At 44.6% G+C, this 24,013-nt stretch overlaps 2 protein-coding genes across 6 annotated transcripts in view; one reads left to right on the top strand and one right to left on the bottom strand.

Moving 5' to 3' along the window:
- Nucleotides 1-7,755, bottom strand: part of ZNF613 (zinc finger protein 613) — a 36,151-nt gene extending 28,396 nt beyond the window's left edge. The window contains exons 1-2 of the mRNA XM_045046217.1: nucleotides 7,437-7,755; nucleotides 5,497-5,621 (exon numbers count right to left, since the gene is read on the bottom strand). Of these exons, the coding sequence (XP_044902152.1) occupies nucleotides 5,497-5,550 (54 nt within the window). The 5' untranslated portion in view covers nucleotides 5,551-5,621; nucleotides 7,437-7,755. The remainder of the gene's footprint in view (nucleotides 1-5,496; nucleotides 5,622-7,436) is intronic.
- A 172-nt stretch (nucleotides 7,756-7,927) lies between these two features.
- On the top strand, nucleotides 7,928-19,231 carry LOC109494588 (zinc finger protein OZF). Of its 5 annotated transcripts, none has more exons than XM_023244971.2 (5): nucleotides 7,928-8,059; nucleotides 9,375-9,558; nucleotides 14,485-14,611; nucleotides 14,913-15,005; nucleotides 17,187-19,231. In XM_023244971.2, exons 2-5 carry the CDS (start codon nucleotides 9,544-9,546, stop codon nucleotides 18,749-18,751), a joined length of 1,800 nt encoding a protein of 599 aa, XP_023100739.1. In that variant the 5' UTR covers nucleotides 7,928-8,059; nucleotides 9,375-9,543; the 3' UTR covers nucleotides 18,752-19,231. The 5 variants fall into 5 exon arrangements, with proteins under 5 accessions (XP_023100739.1, XP_023100740.1, XP_023100737.1 ...); XM_023244969.2 differs by having other exon boundaries at nucleotides 7,938-8,111; XM_045046232.1 differs by lacking the exon at nucleotides 7,928-8,059 and adding an exon at nucleotides 8,749-8,785.
- Nucleotides 19,232-24,013: the final 4,782 nt, after the last annotated feature.

Consider the following 24,013-nt stretch of genomic DNA (forward strand, 5'->3'; position numbering starts at 1 on the left):
CCAGTATAGGTGGGTTTCCTGACATAGTTTACTTACTTGCAGCTTCAGGGTTCAGGTCATTTGTTCCACCTCCCCGGAGCTCTGGGGTCGGTATGTTGTGTGTAACTTCCAGGTGATTTTTAACCCCTTTGACACCAGATGCACCACCTTGGCCACGAATGCTGGCCTGTTATCTGATCCCATAGTGATAAGGATCCCAAATGGAGGAATGATTTCTTTTAGAAGTTGGGCCACTTCATGTGCCTTTTCTATGTGAGTAGGGAAGGCTTCCACCCAGCCAGAGAAGGTGCACACCAAGACCAACAGATATTTACAGACTTGGACCTGGGGAAGCTCAGTGAAGTCCACCGTCATATATTCTTTTTTTTTTTTAATTTTCTTTTAATGTTTATTTTTTGAGAGAGAGAGAGAAAGAAAGAGAGCGTGAGCAGGGAAGGAGCAGAGAGAGAGAGGGAGACACAGAATCTGAAGCAGGCTCCAGGATCCAAGCTGTCAGAAAAGAGCCCGATGCAGGGCTCAAACCCAAGACCTGAGCCAAAGTCAGATGCTTAACTGACTGAGCCATCCAGGTGCCCCCACCATGATATTTTCAAATGGGGCTCCCCCAACACTCTGTACCCCAAGGGCAGCCTTGGGTCCCTGACATGGGTTATGCTGGGCACACATTTCACATTGCTTGCCTACTGCTCAGGCTATGCTAGAGAGTAAAGGGATGTAGAAATGTAGGCTCAAAGTAGTCTCAAGAGCTGTCTGGCCAATATGGGTTTCCTGATGGAACTGCTTGACAAGAGTAAGGGCCAGGGTCTTAGGAATCGCTACTCGGCTGTCTTCGAATTTCCACCATCCACGTAGGAGGTAGCTTTGATTTTCAGTCTTAAACCAGGTACTATCATGTTGTGAGTAATTAGGGTCCCACTCTGCCCAGTGGACTAGGGAACAGTGTGGTGGTTAAAGCTGCTGATTCCGCTGTTCCTTTGGAGGCTGCAAGCTTTGTCTCTTGGTCTGCCTTACAGTTTCCCCATGCAGCCGTGGTGTCTCCCCTTTGATGTCCCCAACAATGTCTGACTGCCACTCTTTTAGGGGCTCACACAGTATCTAAGAGTTCAAGGATTTCCTTACCATACTTTGTGTATTTTCCTCGCGAGTTTATTAGACCCTTCTTTTTATATAAAGCCCCATGTATGTGGAGGGTGGTGAAGGCATACTTACAGTCTGTGTATATATTAACACGTATCCCTGCCACCAGTTGGAGGACTCTGGTTAGTGCGATGAACTCTGCCTTCTGTGCCGAAGCCTCCTTTGGCAGGGGTTTGGCCTCGATACAACTCAGGGTCACCATGGAATACCCTGCAAGGCGTTCTCCCTCTTTCACAAAACTGCTACCATCGGGGAAATACTCAGAGTTGGGGTCCTTGAGGGACTGGTCCCTCAAGTCTGGTCAGCTGGAGAACACCTCATCCATGACTTCAATGCAGTCACGATCTGGTTGACCTGGCCTGACAGGCAATAGGGTTGCAGGGTTTAGGGGCTGCACTACCTCTAGGTGAATGCATGGGTTCTCACATAGCATTCCCTGATATGTGGTCATCTGGGCGTTGGATAGCCAGTACTGTCCCTTGTACTCCATAAATGTCAATACTGAATGTGGCACTCAGACTGTCAGTTCTTGTCCCATAGTTAACTTGTCCGCCTCAGACACTAAGAGGGCCGTGGCTGCAAGTGCCCGTAGGCAGGGTGGCCAGCCTTGGGCAACAGAGTCAAGTTGCACAGATGTGCCACTGGGAGGTGCCATGACCACAACATCTGAGTTAGGACTCTCAGCACAATGCCAGTATGTTCATGAACATACAAGAAGAAGGGCTTGGACGTGTCTGGGAGCCCCAGACCAGGCATGTTGGCAAGGGCCCACTTGAGCCCTTTAAAGGCCCTTTGCTGTACTTGCTCCCGTAACAGGCATTCCTGCTCTCCCCACTTGTGGCCTCATAAAGGGGTTTTGCCAAGACCAAGAAGTTAGGTATCCAGATTCTACAGAAACCTGCAGCCCTGAGTAACTCCCGAACCTGACGTCGGGTCGACAGGACCGGAATTAAACATATGGCCTACTTTCTCTCCAGGCAGAGTTGGCACTGTCCCTGGGAGAGGTGAAAGCCAAGGTACTTGACTTTCTTTTGACAGATTTGGGCCTTTTTCTTGAGACTTTATAGCCAGTTTCCCATAGGAGGGTAAGGAGTTCCCGAGTTCCTTCCATGCAATCCTCCCGAGACCTTCCAGCCAACAGTAAATCATCTAATACGGAAGCAGGACACAGCCATGTTGATCCGCTGGGAAGGCTTTTAGGTCTGAGGCTAATGCGGTGCCGAAAATAGTTGGGGAGTTTTTGAACCCCTGAGGCAATCTGGTCCAAGTCAACCGGTCGTTGTCACCATTTTCAGGATTCTCCCACTGGAAGGCAAAGACTGGTTGACTCTGGGGGGCTAGGTGGATGCAGAAGGCATCCTTGAGCTCTAGGCATGTGAAGAAGGCAGCTTCTGTGGGGATAAGATCCAAGAGAGTGTATGGGTTTGGGACAACCGGGTGTAGGGTGACAACGGCCTGGTTTACTGACCTGGTGATAGCATGCAGGTCTTGGACTGGCTGATAGTCATCGGTGCCCGGCTCTGGACTGGTATGAGAGGCATGTTCCAAGATGACTGACGGGGTTGGAGGATCCCATATTTTAGAAGTCTCTCCAGGTGCTTCTGTAGCCCTACCTGTGCCTTACGAGGGATGAAATGTTGTTTTTGGTGGATGGGCTCTGCCCCTGGCTACAATTACTGGAGGTATGTTCCAGGCCAGTCCTGGGGGGTTGTCCTCAGCCCACACAAGGGTACTCTGAAGGGCAGCTCAGGTCCCTGTTGTGGTTCTCCCATGAGACTGTAGAGGCGCCATTCTTCCCCTTGAGGGATCCTGACAGTCATAATCTTTGCTTCCGGCTTTCGTAGGGTCCAGAGCAGCTTGTCCATGGGAGTTGAAAGTTATCTGGGCCTGCAGCTTTCTCAAGAGGTCCTGGCCCATTAAAGCCACAGGGCAGGAGGGGAGGTACAGGAATTCATGGATGACTTCATGGCCGCCTGAACTGCATTACCGAGGCAGCAGGAAGGGACTGCCTGTCTGATTGCCTGTGGCCCCCACAACAGTAGCTTGTCTCTGCGAGAGGGGGCCCACTGGTTGCATCACCACCGAGTGTTCTGCTCCAGTATCTACCATGAAGTCAGTGGATCAGCCCCCCATATTCAATTGGACCATAGGCTCTTGGGGGCCTAACAAAATAGAGCCCAGTCTGTCCTAGTCCTCCTCATAGTCCTCCATGGCAGTTAGCTCCACAAAATCATCTTTGGGGGCCCCATGAGGCCGTGATGCTGGTTGGTACTGGCCCTGGACCACATGGCCCCTTTGTTTCTGCTTGGGGCCCTGCTGAGAATTACCCAGCCGCAGGGGGCACTCATTTTTCCAGTGGCTCTCCTGATGGCAGTGAGCACACTGGTTCCATCCTAACTTTGGTCCTGGGCAAGACGATCCTCCCCGCCTGTCCCCTTTTTGGCCCCGGCTCCGTCCCTATGGGGCACCTTTCCAGGAGTGTTCCGACTGCTCCACCAAGGCAGCAGCTAACAAGTCTGCCTTCTTCTGCACCTTCTGGCATTCCTTCCTCCATGCCACCTGGTCACTAATGACAAACACCTGAGTTGCTACTTCCAGCAACTGACTGGCATTCATGCCAGCAAAACCCTCCAGCTTTTGCAGCTTGGGCCAGATGTCCCCTTGGGCCTGACTGACAAAAGCCCATTGACCATACGCTGGGTCACGGGCGCTTCTGGATCAGCACAGGTGTAGAGACGAAATGTCTCACAAAATGTCTCGTAGAACTGGCTTGGGCTCTCCTCGGGTGCCTGGAGCACTTCTGATGTTTTACTCACATTTATGGCCTTTTCACCCCCTTCCTTCATGCCATTTAGAAGGGCTTCTTGAGACCGTTCAGCCCTTGTGAACCTTCCATCTACACTTGAGTCATTTGGGGTCCTCCCCAGGGAAGTGAGCTTGAGCATAAGCCTGGGTGTCTAGCATCCCAGCCGGGGCATTCTCCTGTAAGCATTTTAGGGCCGCCTGGGTCATTCCACAACGCCCCTCTGTGTCAAAGAGGGTCAGGAGGAGTTGGCGGCAGTCCATCCAGGTAGGTTTGTGGGTGTGAATTATGGATTAGTTCAATCATAGCCTGGGCTTCTCCATATGGGAAGGAGTATGGTGCTTCCAATTTAGGAGGTCCGTAGTGGTAAAGGTTGGGTACACAAAAACATGCTGGTCTCCTCAGATCTGGCCTTCCTGATCATAAGAGACAGGTCCCCTAGTTTCCCTTAGTGGCATCTGTAGGGCTCTCGTGTTGCTGCAGGGAGGGACTGTCTCTGCTGGCTTGATCTTCTAGTTGCTTTCCAGGAGGGGTGTATGGGTTTAGGACAAGTGGTCCAGGCAAGCCCATCACATCTGGAGAGGCCGGTGGTGCTGGAGGTGGTGAGGTCTCAGGACTAGAGGCAGGCTCCGGTAGGGTTTCGGCAGCCCAGTGGCTGGAGGCACAGGTGGCAGTGAGGGGGACAGTGGGGCATATCGTGGTGGGGTCTCCTCAAGTTCTCCTGACAGCATGGGTTTTTCAGTTTTGGGCTGGCATTTGGAGAAAGCTGTGACACGAGCCATCATAACTTTACAGTTCTCCTCAATACAGACTTTTAGCCAAGGTAGCCAGGATAGGACCAGGTCTTGCCAAAAATCAATGTAAGGAAATTGGTTGGGGTGGCCTGGATCCCCCACAACAACCCTGAACACTCGGCCAACTAGTTTCTTATCAATGAGTCCTCAGAGGACCAGCCCACCTTGAACGATGGCCAATCAATTTCACAGATTGTCTGGAGCTTTCTGGGAGTTAATTTCATACCATAGTCTTCTGAATATCGCTTTTTGAAATTCCTCAACATACACTCTAGGGGAGTCAGTTTACTCTGCTTTCCACGCATTTCCTCCCCCTAACGGACAACTTTCACGCACAAGAGAGGAAAAAAGGGGAAGGGAGGGACTAATTTGGACAGGATGCACACTCGCTTTGCCAGTTTCCTGCCGCTCTCCTCTAGGAGATATTGTAGGCGCCTCTTAGCATTGGCGGGTTCAGTATCAAGTCCTGACAGGGATCAGACTCCTGAGGAAGTCTGACACCACCCTAAGCCGTATGAGGTCCCCACGGAACCTCAGCGGGGACTCAACACTTACTGTGGCCCAATGGTCAGGTAGGAACCTTTCCACTGTCTGTCTCATTCACACACAGTCACATAGGGACTCCAACCCACCGTCCAGCACCCAGCGCCTTGAAATTGCAGTTTTGTCCCTTATGGAACTACTCAGGCAACTCTGGGAGATGATCAGGCTCCCCTTCTGCCTCTTAGGGACAGGTCTACCAAAATGAACCCAGGTTCTTACCAGTCTGATGGGCGGCGCTCCCTGAGCTGGTTCCTGGGCCTCACTGGGTTCCATTGTGCATCCTAGCCAAGCGGTCCACTGACGCTAAGCAAGGTCACTTCTCCTGGAGCTCCAAGGTTCGCACCCTGGTGACAAAGGAGGTGGAAACAGTCTCTGGATCCCAGATGTGAGCCCCCAAGAACACAATTACCGCCCAGTAAAGGTGAGGAGAGCAGTCTCCAGCCAATGTCCAGGTGGCAAGTTACATGTGGTAGCAGGCTCCCCATCCTGCTATGGAGCCAGTGACAAGGACCATTGGTTCTCTGAGAACCAAAGGCCAGAATTTCTGGAAGGAAGGAATAAGACAACTCCAGGGAGAATAAAAAATTGTGCAAGAAAGGAAAAATAATCATAGTATACTACATGGCTGAGCTATAAGTAGTATTTACATAGTTATCATAAAGTAAACACCAATCTAATCCAACCAAAATTGACATGTAACTTGGGGGTGCCTGGGTGTCTCAGTTGGTTAAGCATCTAACTCTTGATCTCAGCTCAGGTCATGATCTCCGGGTGTGTGAGTTCAAGCCCTGCACTGGACTCTGCACTAATGGTGCTGAGCCTGTTTGGGGTTCTCTCTCTCCTCTCTCTGCCCCTCCCCTGCTTGTGCTCACTCGCTCTCTCCAAATAAATAAATAAATAAGTAAACATGAAAAAAATATATACAACTCGATTGGAAGAATGAGGAAAGGGAAATGCCTATGGCAGAAGACTGTATTTGCGGGAGAGTATTTTGAAGTGTCCTTCATGATAAATCATGCCCCCAAATAAATCCATTAGAAGTATATCCATCTTACTTAAGATATCAGAAATCTTTAAAAGACTAAAAATCCTTTCAAAACTAACTCCTAAGATTAAGAGAATTGCAAAATAAAACTGAGAACCATATGAGAGCAGCAGTTCCACTCCTAGATATCTACTCAACAATGCTGAAATGGTATATCTTCAGGAAGATTTACACAAGAATGTTCATAGCACCTTTATTCAAATAGCTCCAAATGAGAAACAATATAGGTGTCTGTAAATATAAGAGAATGGGGGTAGAATTAATAGGTATAAATGCCCCCAATATGATTAAGAAAAAGATAACCAATTTAAAATACTGAGGGAAATGGAAATAAACAGTTTATAAAATAAACTAGAATAAGATTAAAAAAAATTTTTTTAATGTTTATTTTTGAGAGAGAGAGAGAGAGAGAGAGAGAGAGAGAGAGAGAGAGAGAGAGAATGTGAGTGGGGGAGGGTCAGAGAGAGAGGGAGACACAGAATCTGAAGCAGGCTCCAGGCACTGAGCTGTCAGCACAGAGCTGGACACGGGGCTTGAACCCACAAAAGGTGAGATCGTGACCTGAGCCAAAGTTGGACACCCAACCAACTGAGCCACCCAGGCACCCCACCCTTAAAATGGGCACAATTTAAAAGATTGATGAGGTGTTGAGGAAACAGACATTCTGATACATTTGGCCTTCCCCCCCCCCCAATATGGGAAGTGAGGGTAATGTTCAGGATCACCATCTATAGCTTTCAGAGTACCAAGATAATCTAATTATTATGCCTGAAATAGTTTCCTGTTCAAAAAATGTGTGTACACTTACTAAAAATTAGCTATTAGTTTTAGGATATAGTCCTTCAAGAAGGGAAGCAGCCAGTAAAATGTGTCATTAATAGGACAGTTTTGGACAACAATCTGGAATGATCTACCCAATTAAACTTTTACATTCTCTTTGACTCAATTCCAATTACAGTAACTTCACTAAAAATTAAATGTGAAAACATCTGAATTGAGGTAAAGCCTGTTAATTAATTTCTACCAACAATTTCTAGTCTTCTATTCCTAGCATTTCGCCACCCTCTACCTTGGCCAATACCGTTACCTCTCCCTCACTACTAGCTCTACCTACCCTGTCACCTTTCACCGGGAGATGTCACCGAAGGGCCACCTGCAATCCTGTCAGGAAGAGATCTTTTCCTTAAACTAAATTAGTTTACTCTGTGCCCACAGTGAGGCATGCTGCCTTTGTCATCCTACTTTGGCTTCTCCAAGCCCTCTATTGTTCTTCATAAGCACTTCCTGAGATTGTTCCCCCTGCTTTGCACTCCCTAAAGGACGACTCCCTTTCCAGCACGGATATGTGCACCTTTGTCAAAATGGCCGCGCCTGCTGTCAAGTTTTGCTGCTTGCCAAGTTTTGCTGCCTTTGGCTTGGTGCGCCTCCGGGTTCCAAGCAGACGGGAGCAAGAGCTTCGCCCTTTGCGTCGCTCACAATTGACGTAACGTGGAGTGGGACTGTTATCTAGGGCAGAAAAAGATGTTGTACGGCATCTCATCTTCCAATATGGCGGCTCCCGCATAAATCGGCCAACAGGGCGCCGCCATACTATCTCGTAGTGTCTTTGTCTAAAAGACCGAAAGCTGAACGGAATCTTCATCGGTGGAAGGACGCCCCCGGTGTGGTGGTTGGCAACCCGCAGACTCGGACACCAAAGACGTTAAACTTGACCTGGGAGGTGCAATAGTAGCGCTTGTGAGTCTAAAGCCGAAGTGATGGACCGTGGCCCTTTCTACCAACCCAACTGGTGCGCGAAGGCTCTATTGAGGGGTCTCAGTTTCGCGTTCTGGGAGCGGAATCAGATTGAGCTTGGTTTGTGGAGATTTGGGGTTTATGGTAGGGAGGTTTTGGGTTGTCCGTGAGGGAAGCAAGCCGTTGTGGGCGGTGGATGCATTCCATGATTGAGGAAGCGGGATTGTCGGAAATGGTGCAGGTCTGGGCTGGTGAGGGATTGGAGTGGCCTGGAGAAAGGTGTTAGGACTTGGGGTATTGCTTTTGTGGGGTAGGTCAGTGACTTGGGCTGCGGTCTTGGAGGTAAATCAGTGACTGGCGTTTCCTAGACGTTGGGTCAGTGTTTGGAATGCACTTAGGGTTAATGTTTGGGGTGTCTTTCAGGTTAAGTCACTGATTAGAGGCAAATGATGGGGAGGTCAGTGTTTGGGGTGTTCATGAAAGAAGTCAGGAATGGGAGTGCCTTTGGAGGTGGTCAATGAATGGAGTGGCTTGTGGTCAGTGCTTGGCCAACTTTGTTGTCTTTGAGCGTTTCCAGTGGTTATTTTATTTTTTATTTTCTGGTAGATATAAAAGCAGCTATTAAAAAAATTGTTTTTCTCTTTTCTTTCTTTACTGAACTCTTATTACTAATGTAACTACTAATTGATTCTTGTAGGTTTTCCAGGTAAGCAGTCAGAGTACCTGCAGGTAAGTTTAATTCAGAGAAAAGAATATGGACTTTGGATTTGGGCAGACCTAGGTTTTTATCCATATTCTGTCACTTTACTATGTAAACTTGAGCAAGTTTCTCAACCTCTCTGAGATTCTTTTCTCATTTGTTAAAAAAAGCAAAAAAACAGAACAGTACTAACTACTCATACAGTTAAGGATCACACAGTGGATACCCAAGACAGGTCAGCAAGCAGTATTCCAGTATTTATACCCGTTTCTCTGGATTTTTTAGGCTTTTAAAATTTCCTCATTGGACATTTTTCTCCCCTACTTCCTTGCAATGGTCTTTCTCTAGGTGTAGATTTAGTTTTGAGTACAGTTTCGGTAAAATTACATAATTTAATGGTGACACTTTATTGTTAGTGTTTATTATATAATAATTATTGAGCCATCAGGTAATACATATTACTTGTTTTCTTTAGACGATTATATTTACCTAAAGAAAACAATTTTTTGATATACTTGTATTTGTGTGTATCTAAAATACATATACACATACAAATGAGGACTCAAACAACTCAGAAAAATCTGTTATACTCACAGTTACAATTTCTATAATTCCCAGGTCCTGGCTTCCTGGGATAAAATAGTTCTTATGAAGGAAGGAAGTGAAGATACAAAGATCAACGCTGCATCCTTGACCAGAGACCTTGAACTAGAGCTTCAGAAAACAGCCCAGAATCAACAACAGAGCAGATATTAGACTTTCTGACGGTGTCTAAGGGCCCCAGAAAATGTCCAAGTCCCCAGTGAGTTGTATATTTATATATATTTTTTCCATTAGTCTTTGCAGTGGGTTTGGGGAGATTTAATAATACACCTATTAAAAGAATATGTTTATTCAGTATTTATGCTGACTACTCTATACCAGATAAGGCATGAAGAGATAAATGTCAGAATCTGGGGAAAAATAGACAAAGAATCAACCTCACAGCCAGGTAGCAATGAGGATATGTAAATCATATGTTATACACATTGTTCTAAGTTAGAATATATAGTCCACAAAGTTCTAAATCATAAAATTGAGCTACAAACTTGTCTTTAGTATTTCCTGTTCCAGTTATTTATTGCTGCATAACAAGCCACCCTGAAACCTGGTGATATGCATTTAATTTTATCATCCTCATGGAGTCAGTGGGTCAGGAATTCAGTGGGTCAGACGGGGCCCCTTGGTGGTGCCTTACCTGTTCATGAGTTCCCAAGACCACCCTCAGAATCAGTGATTTGTTAGAATTCAGAGTGCTCAGAAACATTGTTATATTCACGATTATAGCTTATTACAGCAAAAGGATACAGATTAAAATCAGCCACAGAGAAAGTCTGTAAGGTCAGATCCAGGAGACACCGGGCAAAAAGTTCTCTCCGTGGAGTCACGTGGACAGTGTTGAATTTTCCCGGCAGTGTTTGTAACAACGCATATTGAGTATTGCTAATCAGGGAAGCTCACTCACACCTTAGTTTCCAGGGTTTGGAGTTTTTAAAGAGAGAGAGAGAGTGTGTGTGGTGCAAGAGCAGGGGGGGAGGGGTCAAGGGAGAGGGAGAGAGAATCTCAACATGGACATGGGGCTTGATCTCACGACCCTGAGATCATGACCTAAGCCTAAATCAAGAATCAGACACCTAACCAACTGAGACACCGAGGCGCCACTGCAGGGTGTTTATTTGATTCGGGCACGTAGGCAACACTCACTACATCAATGGCTGACTTTAGTCTCCAGGCCTTTCAGAAGTCAAGCTGCTACGGTGTGGCCCAGGCCCCCCACCGTGAATCACATTGATAGCATAGATCATCTGGTGTAGCTCAGCGTTCTCAGGTAAAGATATTTCCAGGGCTCAGAGGTTACTTCCTATGAACAGGTAAGGACCAAACCTTTCTTTGGCATGTGCAGGGTGTGGACAACCCAGACTGCTGTGTTACTCCTTTATTGCAGTTTGTCTCCACATCATGGTTCTGGAACCTCAGCTGGGAAGACTCAAAGATTGGGGACTGGAACCATCTGAAGTCTTCTTCATTCCTGTATCTGTTTTCCAGGATGACATGACTCAAAAGCTAGGCTGGGCTGGGGCTATTGGAGTATTTATGCACGTCCTCCCAGGGTGGCTCAGGCTTCTCAGAGAATGATGCTAGATGATGACAGAACCAGACTGAAACTACATGGCCTTTTCTGCATCATCCCTTCAGCTGCATCCTCTCTGTTACAAGAAACACCCTAAGACAAACTAGATTCCAGGAGAGGGGAACAGGTTCTGCCTCTTGACAGGGGAGTTGCAAGGTCATGTTGCAGAAGGCTTTGGAATGGGGCATATTATTGTAGTCATCCTTGGGAAATATAATCTACTGCATGGCTGTCAATAAAAAATTGTCGGTGAGGGGCAACCAGGTGGGTCAGTCAGTCAAGCATCCAACTCTTGATTTTGGCTCATGTCACGATATTTAGGTTCATGAGATCAAGACCTGAGTCAGGCTCTGTGCTGACGGCAAGGAGCCTGCTTGGGATATTCTCTCTCTCTCTCTCTCTCTCTCTCTCTCTCTCCCTCCCCTTCCCTTCCTCTTTCCCTATGCCTCTCCCCTGCTCGTCTTTGTGTACTCTCTCTCAAAATAAACTTAAAAAAAAAAATCATTGGCGATTTGCCTTACCTTAAGGAGAAGGCTCCTCTAGAAAAGTAGATAGTTTCTGTCACATAAGTAGAAGACATTTCTTTGGTGGGTATTTAGGTTAGATTGCTTAGTGCTCAGTGCCTTCTACATATAGCAAACCACTAAAAAAGCGGTGAGTTTCCTTTGATTATTTCTCAGCCATCCACAGATAAGCCAGTGGTGTTACACCAGAGCCAAACTCAGTGATCAGAGTGCTTTAGGGGTTCAAAACAGTGTAGCTCACGTCCACAGCTTCCTGGTGGTCTGACTGTATTCAGGGATAACACCTAGATTATCAACAAGAATGGATGGATTCTAAGACCATCATTTGGTCTTCCACAAACAGCTCTCAAAATTTTTTTCTTTAAATCAGTGATTCTCAATTCGGGATGATTTTGTCTCCCCAGGGGACATTTGACAATGTATGGGACATTTTTTTTAAGTTTATTTATTTACTTTGAGAGAGTTGGAGACATCACAAGCAGGGGAGGGGCAGAGAGAGAGAGAGAGAATCCCAAGCAGGCTCTGCACTGTCAGCTGCAGAGTCCAATGTGGGGCTTCAACCCACAAACTGTGAGATCATGACTGAAGCCAAAATCAAGAGTCTGACACTTAACTGAGCCACCCAGGCACCCCTCTGGGACATTTTTGATTGTCATGACTGTTAATGGGATCTAGTAAATAGAGGCCAGGGATGCTGGTAAACATCCTACAGCACACAGTACAGGGCTCTATCACAAGAAGTTATCCAGCCCAAAATGTCAATAGGGTTGAGGCTGAGAAACCCCAACCTATTAGTGAAGTCTTAGAATATTTCCTTTGTAATCTTTTCACACCCCAAAATGCAGATGTCAACTGTCAGTTCATAGTTCATTTCTTCTATTATAAAATTTTTCCAATTATATTAGTAAACCTTAAAATAGTCTCAATGTCTAAAGTTTCAAATAGTACAGAAGTTTCTAGAGATAAACTTGTAAGTCCCTCATTGATCCTTTTTCACCACCCTCAAAATAAATAATCTAAAAAGTTATATGTATTGTTTTGAATTTCCCTGTCAGCAATTACATATATAACTATGAATTTTTATATATTTGAGTTGGGGGTCCTTGGCCCACCCTCCGTCTTGATGATTCTCCAGAAGAACTCAAAAGGACTCAAAAAAGCTGTTATACTCACAGTTATGGATTATTACGGTGAAAAAAATACAGATTAAAAGCAGCAAAGGCAGGGGCACCTGCTTGGCTCAATTGGTTAAATATCTGACTCTTAATTTTTTTTTTTCTAATTAAGCATCTGAGTCTTGATCTCAAGGTCATGAGTTCAAGTCCCGTACTGAGCTCCACTCTGGTTGTGGAGCCCATTTAAAAAAATTTTTTTTAAGTAAAATCAGCAAAGGCAAAAGATTCAGAGTAGCATCCAGGAAAGACTCGGCATCAGCCTCCAGCTATCCTAACCCAGTGGAGTAGCTCCAATAGCACTTAATTCTCCCCATGACGATGTGTAGCAACAGGTGGAAAGTGCTGCCATCCAGCGGGGCTCACCTGCAGCTTGGTGTCCAGGGTTGTATTGAATGTCAGTCAACATAGGCATTTAGCATATGTGACTGACCTCAGCTACTCAGTCTCCAGGCCCCCCAAATTCTAACTGATAGAGCGTAGCCCAAGCCTCAGGAATGTGGAAACACCTGTATTGGGCTGGATATTCCAGGGGTTCAGAGGTTATCACCCAGGAGCAAGTCAATGGCTGGTCTTCCTGAAGACAGGCCTTTCTTTGGAGCATGCGGGGTTTGGGCAACCCAAGCCTGCGGAGTCAACCCTTTTCTGCACAGACCCTAATAACCCATTGTCATAATTGAGATTATAGTTCATGTACTTTTCTGTAACTTATTAAGTGTACTTAAGCCAGTACCTTGGAAATCCATCCCTATCAACATTTCAGTAACAAATAAGTGAACATTTTTTTTTTTTAAGTGCTTACAGTGTGCTCTACCTGCTTTAAATTCAGTCGTTTGGTTTCACAACTCAGGATGTATTTGCGGGTTTTAAATGCTCATGGTTTTTCATTGTGCTGTCATTCATGTTACTTCTTTCTTGTATTTTTTAATGTTTATTTTTGAGAGAGAGCACACGCATGCTCATGAGTGGGGGAGGGGCAGAGAGGGGGAAGGACAGAGGATCCAAAGCAGGCTCCGCTGTGACAGCAGAGAGCCCTATATGGGGCTCACACCCTTGAACCATGGGGTCACGACCTGAGCCTAAGTCACACACTCAACCGACTGAGCCACCCAGGTGCCCCTCATGTTACTTCTTTCTTGAATTCCATGCACCTCTCTCCTTACCCCTCTGAAGTTCAACCTTTATAATTTTTCTGCTCCCCGTTGGTGCCCACATGGTATGTATTTCTTTCTTGTCTTCTATATATGTACTGTAGACTTGTGCACTTCCATTCCTCTTTCTGCAAGCCAGTATGCTCCTTCAGGGTGGAAGCAAGTCTTCCATACAAAGGAGTATCCAGTGCAGTGTCTGACATAGAGGTGCATTCACATAGGTTGTAGTTGGTTCCAAGATTAAAGGATTTGAGGATGCTCTAGTCTATGTCTCTTATGAAAGAGTGAACATGTACATCAGTGAATGATTGGAAGCATCAAGATAGGATATTTAAAAAATCTTCATGTTTATTTTTGAGAGAGAGAGAGACAGCGTGAGCAGGGGAGGAACAGAGAGAGAGGGAGACACAGAATCCGAAGCAGGCTCCAAGCTCTGAGCTGTCAGCACAGAGCCCAATGTGGGGCTCGAACCTACGAACCATGAGATCATGACCTGAGCCGAAGTCAGATGCTTAACTGACTGAGCCACCCAGGTGCCCCAAAGATAGGAAATTTTAAATAAAAAATTAGTTTTTCCTAAAAAGTATGATGCAAAACTAGTTATGTAGAAGGCAAATGACTTACCACCTGAAAAATTATTATATGATACTTATTTTTGTAGTATTAACCAATGATAATCCCTTTAGAATGAATAGGAACGTTCTATTGCAGGGCTTACTGTCATTCAAGGATGTGGCTGTGGTTTTTACATGGGAGGAGTGGCAGCTACTGGACCCCATTCAGAAGCACCTGTATCAAGATGTGATGTTGGAAAATTATAGCAACCTGGTATCAGTGGGTAAGCAGAGCCTTCCCAGGGTAATGCAGGCAATCAGTTGCCTTTCTTTTCTCACCAATGAAATGTGTGGAGCCTTACAAGTACCTTACTTTTTTGAACTTGAGTTTCATACCTCATAGATTTTAGTACATTCTGGCCTTTAACAAACAGAGTGCTTTTCTCTCGCTCCCAAAATAAAAGGCCTTTACTTGGCTAAGAGGCAAATTGTTCGGGCCCTTAAAAACAACCTTCCCCGTTTTTCAGAGGCCTTGTAAGCCCAAGTATGTGGGTCCATGGATCCGCTATAATTTTCCTTGAGTAGGGTGTCAAGTTACCAAAGCAGATGCATTCTACCAGTTGGAACAAGGACCACCATGGATAACAGAGGAAGAAATCCAGAGTCAGATTCATCCAGGTGAGTGAGAAACCATCCCCGGGGCATAAATGGAAGTAAATTTCTATTTGGTCAGAAACAGGGAGGTACCTATTGTTGTTCAGAGAAATCTTGAAGTTTTTAAGCTCTGAGTATGACTTAGGACAGGGGATGTAAGCTCCCATATAACATTAATACTGACTCCACAAAAAAAAAAAAAAAAGTGTTTTTTTTGTTATCTCATTCTTTTTTTTTTTAATTTTTAATTTTTTTAAAGATAATTTATTGTCAAGTTGGCTAACATACAGTGTATACAGTGTGCTCTTGGTTTTGGGTGTAGATTCCCGTGATTCATTTCTTACATACAACACCCAGTGCTCATCCCAACAAGTGCTCTCCTCAATGCCCATCACCCATTTTCTTTACCCTTTCCCCCGCACCCCCGCCGTCAGCCCTCAGTTTGTTCTCTGTGTTTAAGAGTCTCTTATGGTTTGCCTCCCTCCCTCTCCGTTTATAACTTTTTTCTTAATGTTTGTTTATTTTTAATGTTTGTTTATTTTTAATGTTTGTTTATTTTTGAGAGAGAGACAGACTGTGAGTGGGGGAGGGGCAGAGAGAGTGGGAGGCACAGAATCTGAAGCAGGCTCCAGGCTCTGAGCTCTGAGCTGTTAGCACAGAGCCTGACACGGCTTGAACTCATGAACTGTGAGATCATGACTTGAGTCAAAGTCCGATGCTTACCCAACTGAGCCACCCAGGTGCCCCTAATGTTTGTTTATTTTTGAGAGAGAGAGAGAGAGAGAGAGAGAGAGAGCGAGCAAGGGAGGGGCAGAGAGAGAGAGAGGGAGACACAGAAACCGAAGCAGGCGCCAGGCTCTGAGCTGTCAGCACAGAGCCTGATGTGGGGTTCAAACCCACGAATCATCAGATCATGACCTGAGCCAAAGTCCGGCACTCAACCAACTAAGCCACCCAGATGCCCCTTGATTCCACTTTTTAATCTCTCCATATTAGGATTCTTTTGTTTGGTTTTTATTTCTTTTTAATGTTTATTTATTTATTTTGAGACAGTGAGATAGAGAAGAGGAGGGACAGAGAGAGGGGGAGAGAGAGAATCCCAAGCAGGCTTCACACCGTGAATGCAGAGCCTGACATGTGGCTCAATCTCACAAACCATGAGATCATGACCTGAGCCAGAACCAAGAGTTGGATGCTTAACTTACTGAACCACCCAGGCTCCCCTTTTTCTTGGTTTTTAAAAGAATACATTTCCGGGAGCACCTGACTGGCTCATTCAGTAGAGTGTGAGACTCTTTTTTTTTTTTTTTTTTTAATGTTTATTTTATTTTTGAGACAGAGAGAGACAGAGCATGAGCGGGGGAGGGGCAGAGAGCGAGGGAGACACAGAATCCGAAGCAGGCTCCAGGCTCTGATCTGTCAACACAGAGCCCGACACAGGGCTCAACCCACGAACCGCGAGATCACGACCTGAGCCGAAGTCAAACGCTTAACCAACTGAGCCACCCGTGTGCCCTGAGTGTGCGACTCTTGATCACAGGGTCATGAGTTCAAGCCCTGTGTTGGGCATGGAGCCTACTTCAAAAAGAAAAATTAAAAATTGGGGCGACTGGGTGGCGCAGTCGGTTAAGCGTCCGACTTCAGCCAGGTCACGATCTCGTGGTCCGTGAGTTCGAGCCCCGCGTCAGGCTCTGGGCTGATGGCTCAGAGCCTGGAGCCTGTTTCCGATTCTGTGTCTCCCTCTGTCTCTGCCCCTCCCCCGTTCATGCTCTGTCTCTCTCTGTCCCAAAAATAAATAAAAAAACGTTGAAAAAAAATTAAAAAAAAAAAGAAAAATTAAAAATAAAAGAAAATAAAAGAATACATCTCCTTCTCTTTTGTATTTGGATCAGATCCCCCTCTAGTGCATCTTGGAACTTGCTGTCCTAATTAATCTTTCTCCCTGGCATCCTCAGTTTACCTGGCTTCTCATCTTTGTTTCCCTAACCCACAGTTATAGCTTTCTTTTCTTATATACTCAGCATTCGTAAATTGTCCCTCTTCTCATTTTCTAGTTCATTCCCTTTTTTTTCTTCCTTCCACTTACAAATGTCTCAGACTTTCACTGTATACCCAGTCTCGTTTCCTCTTCTCTGCTTGGCCTTTGCTATGAAATTCCCCTCCTTCTATTACATGATCATTGTGGTTCCTTGGTCTCCTTTCTAGATGACACCTGGCAAGTGGATAGTCATACAGACTGGCACCAAGAAAACCAAGGCAACCTTGAAACTATGGAGAGTCACCACATAAATAACCCATTTAGAAAAATATTGTCTCTAAGCTTAAATTCTGATGTCCCTTTAGCACAAAGATCCCATACATTTGATGTACTTGGGAAACACTTGAAGCCTAACGTAGAGCACATTATTCAGAATAAAAGCTATGCAAGAAACGAAGTGGAATTTAATGGGTACGACAAAGTAGTTCTTTATACCCAGCATGGGAAAATTCATAATGGAGAAAAATATAATGAATTTAATGAACATTTGAGGGCTTTCGGCCATAAGTCACAGCTTATTGAACATTGGAAGACTCGAGCAGGAGAGAAACAGTTTAACTGCAGTGAGTGTGGGAAAGTCTTTTCCCAGAAGGCAGACCTCCTTAAGCATCAGAGAACCCACACAGGAGAGAAACCCTATGGTTGCAGTAGATGTGAGAAAGCTTTTACTGATAAGTCATGCCTTAACAAACACCAGAGAACTCACACAGGAGAGAAACGGTTTGAGTGTCGCATATGTCAGAAAAGCTTCGGCGGTAAGTCACAACTCGCCTCACATCAAAGAACGCATACGGGACAGAAGCCCTACAGGTGTGGTGAGTGCGAGAAGAGCTTCAGCAACAAGTCACAGCTCATTATTCATCAGAGATCTCACACGGGAGAGAAACCTTACGGTTGCGACAAATGTGGGAAAAATTTCCCCCTTAAGTTTAGCCTCATTTTACATCAAAAAACTCATACAGGGGAAAAACCTTACGGATGCGGTGACTGTGGAAAAGCCTTCATCCAGAGATCTGAGCTCATTAGACATCAGAGAACTCACACAGGAGAGAAACCTTATCATTGCAGTGAATGTGGGAAAGGCTTCAGTGTAAAGTCACTCCTCAATACTCACTGGAGAACTCATACGGGAGAGAAACCCTATGGGTGCAGTGAATGTGGAAAGACGTTCTCCATCAAGTTTAGTCTCATCCTACACCAAAGAACACATACGGGTGAGAAACCTTATGAATGCAGTCAGTGTCAGAAAGCTTTCACCCAAAAGTCACACCTCACTATTCATCAGCGGTCTCACACCGGAGAGAAACCTTACGAGTGTAGCGAATGCCACAGAGCCTTCAGCCGGAAGTCCTATCTCCTCATTCACCAGAGAATTCACTCAGGAGAGAAACCGTATGAATGCATCCAGTGTGGGAAGACTTTCTCTCACAAGTTTAGCCTTATTATTCATCAGAGAATCCATACAGGAGAGAAACCCTATGGATGCAGTGAATGTGGGAAAACTTTTCCTATTAAGTTCAGCCTTGTTTTGCATCAGAAAACGCACACGGGAGAGAAACCCCACGAATGCAGCGAATGTCAGAAATCTTTTGCCCAGAAGTCACATCTTATTATCCATCAAAGAACTCACACAGGGGAGAAGCCTTATGGATGCAGTGAGTGTTGGAAAACTTTCTCCCACAAATTCAGCCTCATGTTACATCAGAAAACTCATAGGGGAGAGAAATCATGAAATATCCAAAACTTGTCTTTGAGAGTGAATGGCTCATAACACCAGAGCTTACATAGGAGCAAAACAAAGGCTACCGATGTGGACACACTTTTTTTTTTTTTCCCCAAGCTCACACGTCATCGCTTATAAGAGGATGGTACTGGGTAGAATGCCAGACAGCAGGAAATCCCTTCCCCAGTACATTTTAGGTGAATGTAGCCCAGAGGGAACAAATAGGAGGGAAGATCTGTGTGTGTGTGTGTGTGTGTGTGTGTGTGTATAGATTGTGAAGATGTTGTTGGCATGAAATCCTGCTACGCTGATAATCAGAGAACTGACACTGAGGAAAAAAAATCTATAATGAATCTGAGGAATCATCTTTCATGGGTGTTGTTTTATGAGGGATGTTATATTCTGTAATTGTGACACAATAGACAATTATGGGAAATATTAAGTATGTAAATATACCTGTCAGAAAATAAAGCAAAAATTATATAACTATGTGAGAATATGGGTTTTACATCTATTTTTACTATTGAAATGATTGTTCATAATTGGGAATTGCTTGTATTATCATACCAATTGGGACTCCCTAGGACACATATTTAAATGTACACAAAACTTGCCAATAGAATATTTGCATTGCATTTTTACATCATTGCATCTGTTGTAATTGAACTACACGGTTCATTATTTTAGTAATAAATAAAAAAGTTATTAATAAAAATAAATTTATATTATAAAATTAATAAAATTTATTTTATGAATAAAAATTAATAAAATACTGAATATCTCCTCCTCTGCCACGCCTCTATTTACTGGTATTTGTAAATGGGCCTGGAAGATTTGTAGCATTTCTTGAGTAAAACATTTTTTCAACAATTCCAAGATAGAATTTTTTCCCCCATATAATTAAAAATGAAGTTAAAATGGAGCATACAGTTGATGGTTTTACATCTTTAAACTAAAAAAAATTTTTTTAATGTTTATTTATTTTTGAGAGAGAGACAGAGCATGAGTGGTGGAGGGGCAGAAAGAGAGAGAGACACAGAATTCAAAGCAGGTTCCGAGTTGTCAGCACAGAGCCCGACACAGGGCTCAACCTCACGAACTGTGAGATCACGACCTGAACCAAAGTCGGACACTTAACCAACTGAGCCACCCAGTTGCCCCAACATATTTAAATTTTTTTAACGTTTTTATTTATTTTTGAGAGAGAGAGAGAGCAGAGTGTGAGTGGGGGAGGGGCAGAGAGAGAAAGACACACACAGAGAATCAAAAGAGGCTCCAGGCTCTGAGCTGTCGGCACAGAGCCCAATGCAGGACTCGAACTCATGAACTGCAAGATCATGACCTGAGATCAGGTGGGACGCTTAACCGACTAAGCCACCCATCCGCCCTTATGGTTTGACATATTTAAATAGAGAGCTTAGTACATAAAATAATGGTGCATTACACAACCAAAGGTATTTTAGATCAGATGCAATACAGTGGAAGTATCTTTAAGAAAGAATTTTGTATCTTCTAAACTGATCAGATATTTAGGGTTGGAAAATGCCAAGTATTCACATGTTGTATACCCTTGTGAATTCTAAACAGTTTGTGAGATAGTCCCTGATATTAAAAGACAGAAATAAACACTAGCTTTGGTCCTGGTATTGCTTGATTGGACAATGTAACTTGTTCCCATAATAAATAAAATAGGCTTCTATTTTCCCTATACTACACAAGCTATGCTTCCCTTTGAAAGAGCGTAAGTGAAACTTTAGAGGTGTTATTAATCCTTCCGTAGAATGTAGCTGGAAAGTCTCACAAATTATTTTCTTTTTAAAAAAATGTTTATTTTCAAGGAGAGAGAGCAGGGGAGGGGCAGAGAGCGAGGGAGAGAGCCAAGCAGGCTCCACACTGTCAGCACGGAGCCTGGAGCCCAATCAATTTCATTGACCATGAGATCATGACCTGAACCAAAATCGAGAGTCAGAGTGGAGCCATCCAGGCACCCCCTCATGGGAATTAAACTCTAAGACAAAATGAGCTTAATTTTACTAAAGTAGGTTTCCTTTCCAAGCACATTGTTTTACATTAAAATGGGGGAAGTACCACTACAGCAGGTACCCAGTTTGAGGTGACTGGACTCCCAAAGCTCCACGACTTACACTTACAGAAGACTCCAATAAAGACAAATGCTACCACATAGCCTGAGAAAAAATAAAACAGGTAAACCTCAAGGTGCTCTGCAACATGCGGGCACAGATTCCAGGGACCTTTTTCAGTCACAGCACACTGTCTCTAAATCATAAGCCACCAACATACATGTGAAGTGTCTCAGTTTCGGGGAAATCAAGGCACAAGTTTACTCAGGGGTCTTTTATACTCACTGGTCACACAACCAGAAGCAGCCTTTGTAAAGGGGGTAGATCCTCTTCCTCTGTTTTCAATAAGCGATGTAGACTAGGTGGTAATGCCCACCCTGAGCAGTACAGTACAGCATGAGACAAAAGTCAGAAAGGCTCATGTTTGGGGCGCCTGGGTGGCTCAGTCGGTTAAGCGTCCGACTTTGGCTCAGGTCATGATCTCATGGTTTGCGGGTTCAAGCCCTGCGTCGGGCTCTGTGTTGACAGCTCAGAGCCTGGAGGCTGCTTCGGATTCTGTGTCTCCCTCTCTCTCTGCCCCTCCCCTGTTCGCTCTCTCTCTTTCTCTCTCTCTCAAAAATAAATACACATTAAAAAAATTAAAAAAAGAAAGAAAGAAAGGCTCACGTTAATCCCAGGGACGCTGACAGACTTTCTATCCCAAACCCAGGCACCGCTAGTCTTGCACATGGGGAAAGTTTGCAAATCTTGAGGGTGTGAAGGGTCATAACTACAAAGGGTCAACTACAATGTGACATTATGGTTAGCAAAATAAACACTACTGTTCTACTGTGTGCATTCCCAAAGGATTTGTTCTGGAATGACTGGAAGCTCTCCATTGTCTTGAGTGTAAAGCCTGGGAAGTTGAGGAGAGCACTATTCTCTTGAAGACAAAGATTCTTACCTGTGAGCCCAGAAGCATTTCAGTGAATCAAGAGTCTTCATCATCTTGTCCCTCCAGAGCTCCCACCCCAAACCACTTTCCAACAGGAAAGTCAGCAGGATAAGTGCTTCCCAACTTTGCCTGGCCATGTTCAAAGTATTAAAAGGGGAAGAATCTATTCACTACCAAGGTGGAAAACATGTGGTTCATCACTCATCCTTGCTCGCTCTGTCAGTCAAACTGTATTTGCAGGGAAGGAACTGCTATCAGATACCAACCAAAGTACAGCAAAGACTACTCTCACTTCTCTCTCAAATTTTAATTCCAAACCTAGACTTTCATCAAAACATTTACAGTATCTACAGGATCTTGTGAGATTGAAGGTTAAATAAACTACCTCTTTCTTGACAAACCCATTGGCAATGTCATTTGACTCAATTCTTTCACTATGACGTGAGACTAGGAGCTAGTGATCGAATTGCGGACCCCATGGCTTCTCTCTCAACTAGCCATGGTTTGCCTGGGGTGCAAGGGAAGTGTAACAGTGACAGAAGACTACTTTGAGCTACAGAATCTTTATCTTTTTCACCTTGTGCTGACTGTCAGCATTGTGGGGGCTGGTGCAAAAACATGTCAAGCCCATATTAAAAAAGAATAAAGCTTTGCATTTATTCTCATGACATGGTACGGGCCCCTCCAAGTTTACTTCCCCATCCTATCGTAACAGGTAACAGCCCTAAAATTGGCAGTGGGTTTTCAGAACTGGCATGTTGAAGAAATATCTGTAGAGGACTTATCTGGCGATGGTCTCCTTGCGGACCTTTGTTACTGCGTGGATTCAGGTCCTCTTGGTATTTTTACATCAAGACTTGCCCTCTACTGAGCATCAGATTATATAAACCCAAGGATCACTGGTTTATCTCAAAATTCCTCAATCAGAAAAATAATCTTGATGAATGGAAGGCATATATTGATGCTGGATAGTGGGAATTAAGAATTTTATTTGTGGGGTGCCTGGGTGGCTCAGTTGGTTAGGTGACGAACTTCGGCTCAGGTCACGATCTCACAGATGGTAAGTTCGAGCCCTGCGTCGGGCTCTGTGCTGATGGCTCAGTGCCTGAAGCCTACTTCAGATTCTGTGTCTCCTCCTCTCTCTACCCCTCCCCTGCTCATGCTCTGTGTCTCTCTGTCTCTCAATAATAAATAAATGTTTAAAAAAATTTTTTTAAAGAATTTTATTTTTTATGTGACTGAAGTTTTTTTTTTTTTAATGAAAGATAAAAGCAAGGAACACATGGTCCCAGAAAGCTGTAAAAAACAGAAGGCAGAAGGCAGAGGTATACACTTGACATTACTGACTAGCCCTACATTCCTTAAGCTGGATATCCAGGTTGGCTCACCTGTGTGACTGAGGCTACCCCCAGTGTACATGGGTTTTAGAAGATGTTGCAAAATGCTCTTAAAATCACTGACTTGTCTTGTAATCCAGCAATTTAGCCATGAGGTCCCTGGTTTTGTCAGTGTTAAGTACATGTTTCCAACACCTATCAGACCCTCTGATTTAAATGCTATAGTTTCTAGGGCCTACAGTCCTACGCACAATTGCATCTCCATTCTTTCTGTCGTTTTCATTTTTCATACCTCCATTATTTCGGTCCTCGTAGAGGGCTGTGAAAGTCATTAGGGCTGGCCGTTCACAAGTCTTTCTCCTTTGGGACACACACAGAACAACTGTGCTTCTCCACGTATTTGAAGTTACATATCACCATGAGGTAGGCTTGGTTGACGAATCAGCAGAAGCCTTAGCCAGTTTGTACTCTTCTATCTTCTGGTTCCATCTCTCCTAGGAACCAGTAATATTCCAGGGAGGAGTCCTATCCAGGGGTCCCGAGTGAGGGCAATGATGATGTGGAGCAGAAGTCCCAGGCGACCCACAGGCACATGGAATACGAGTGAGAAGTTGATCTTTGTTGTTTTAAGCCACAGATATTTTGGGGTTGGTTTTATTATAACATAATGCAACACGCTCACTCAGTCTGGAAATCCTATTAAGAAATTCATTGGGGCGCCTGGGTGGCTCAATTGGTGAAGCATCTGACTCTTGATTTCACTTCACGGCAGGATCTCATCGTTTGTGGATTTGAGCCCCACTTCGGGCTCTGCACGGACAGTGTGGAGCCTGCTTGGGATTCTCTCTCTCCCTCTCTCAAAATAAATAAGTAAACATTAAAATAAATAAATAAATTCATTTGTAGCTATGGACTTAAA

The sequence above is a fragment of the Felis catus genome, chromosome E2 (genome assembly GCF_018350175.1).
Source record: "Felis catus isolate Fca126 chromosome E2, F.catus_Fca126_mat1.0, whole genome shotgun sequence".
In the NCBI taxonomy this organism is placed as follows: Eukaryota; Metazoa; Chordata; class Mammalia; order Carnivora; family Felidae; genus Felis; species Felis catus.

Bases quoted from the DNA above. Each gene is read 5' to 3' on its own strand.
- LOC109494588 (XM_023244971.2), top strand. The intron at 14,612-14,912 runs GTAAGCAGAGCC...TTCCTTGAGTAG, and splicing joins TAGCAACCTGGTATCAGTGG to GGTGTCAAGTTACCAAAGCA. The intron at 15,006-17,186 runs GTGAGTGAGAAA...TCTCCTTTCTAG, and splicing joins CCAGAGTCAGATTCATCCAG to ATGACACCTGGCAAGTGGAT.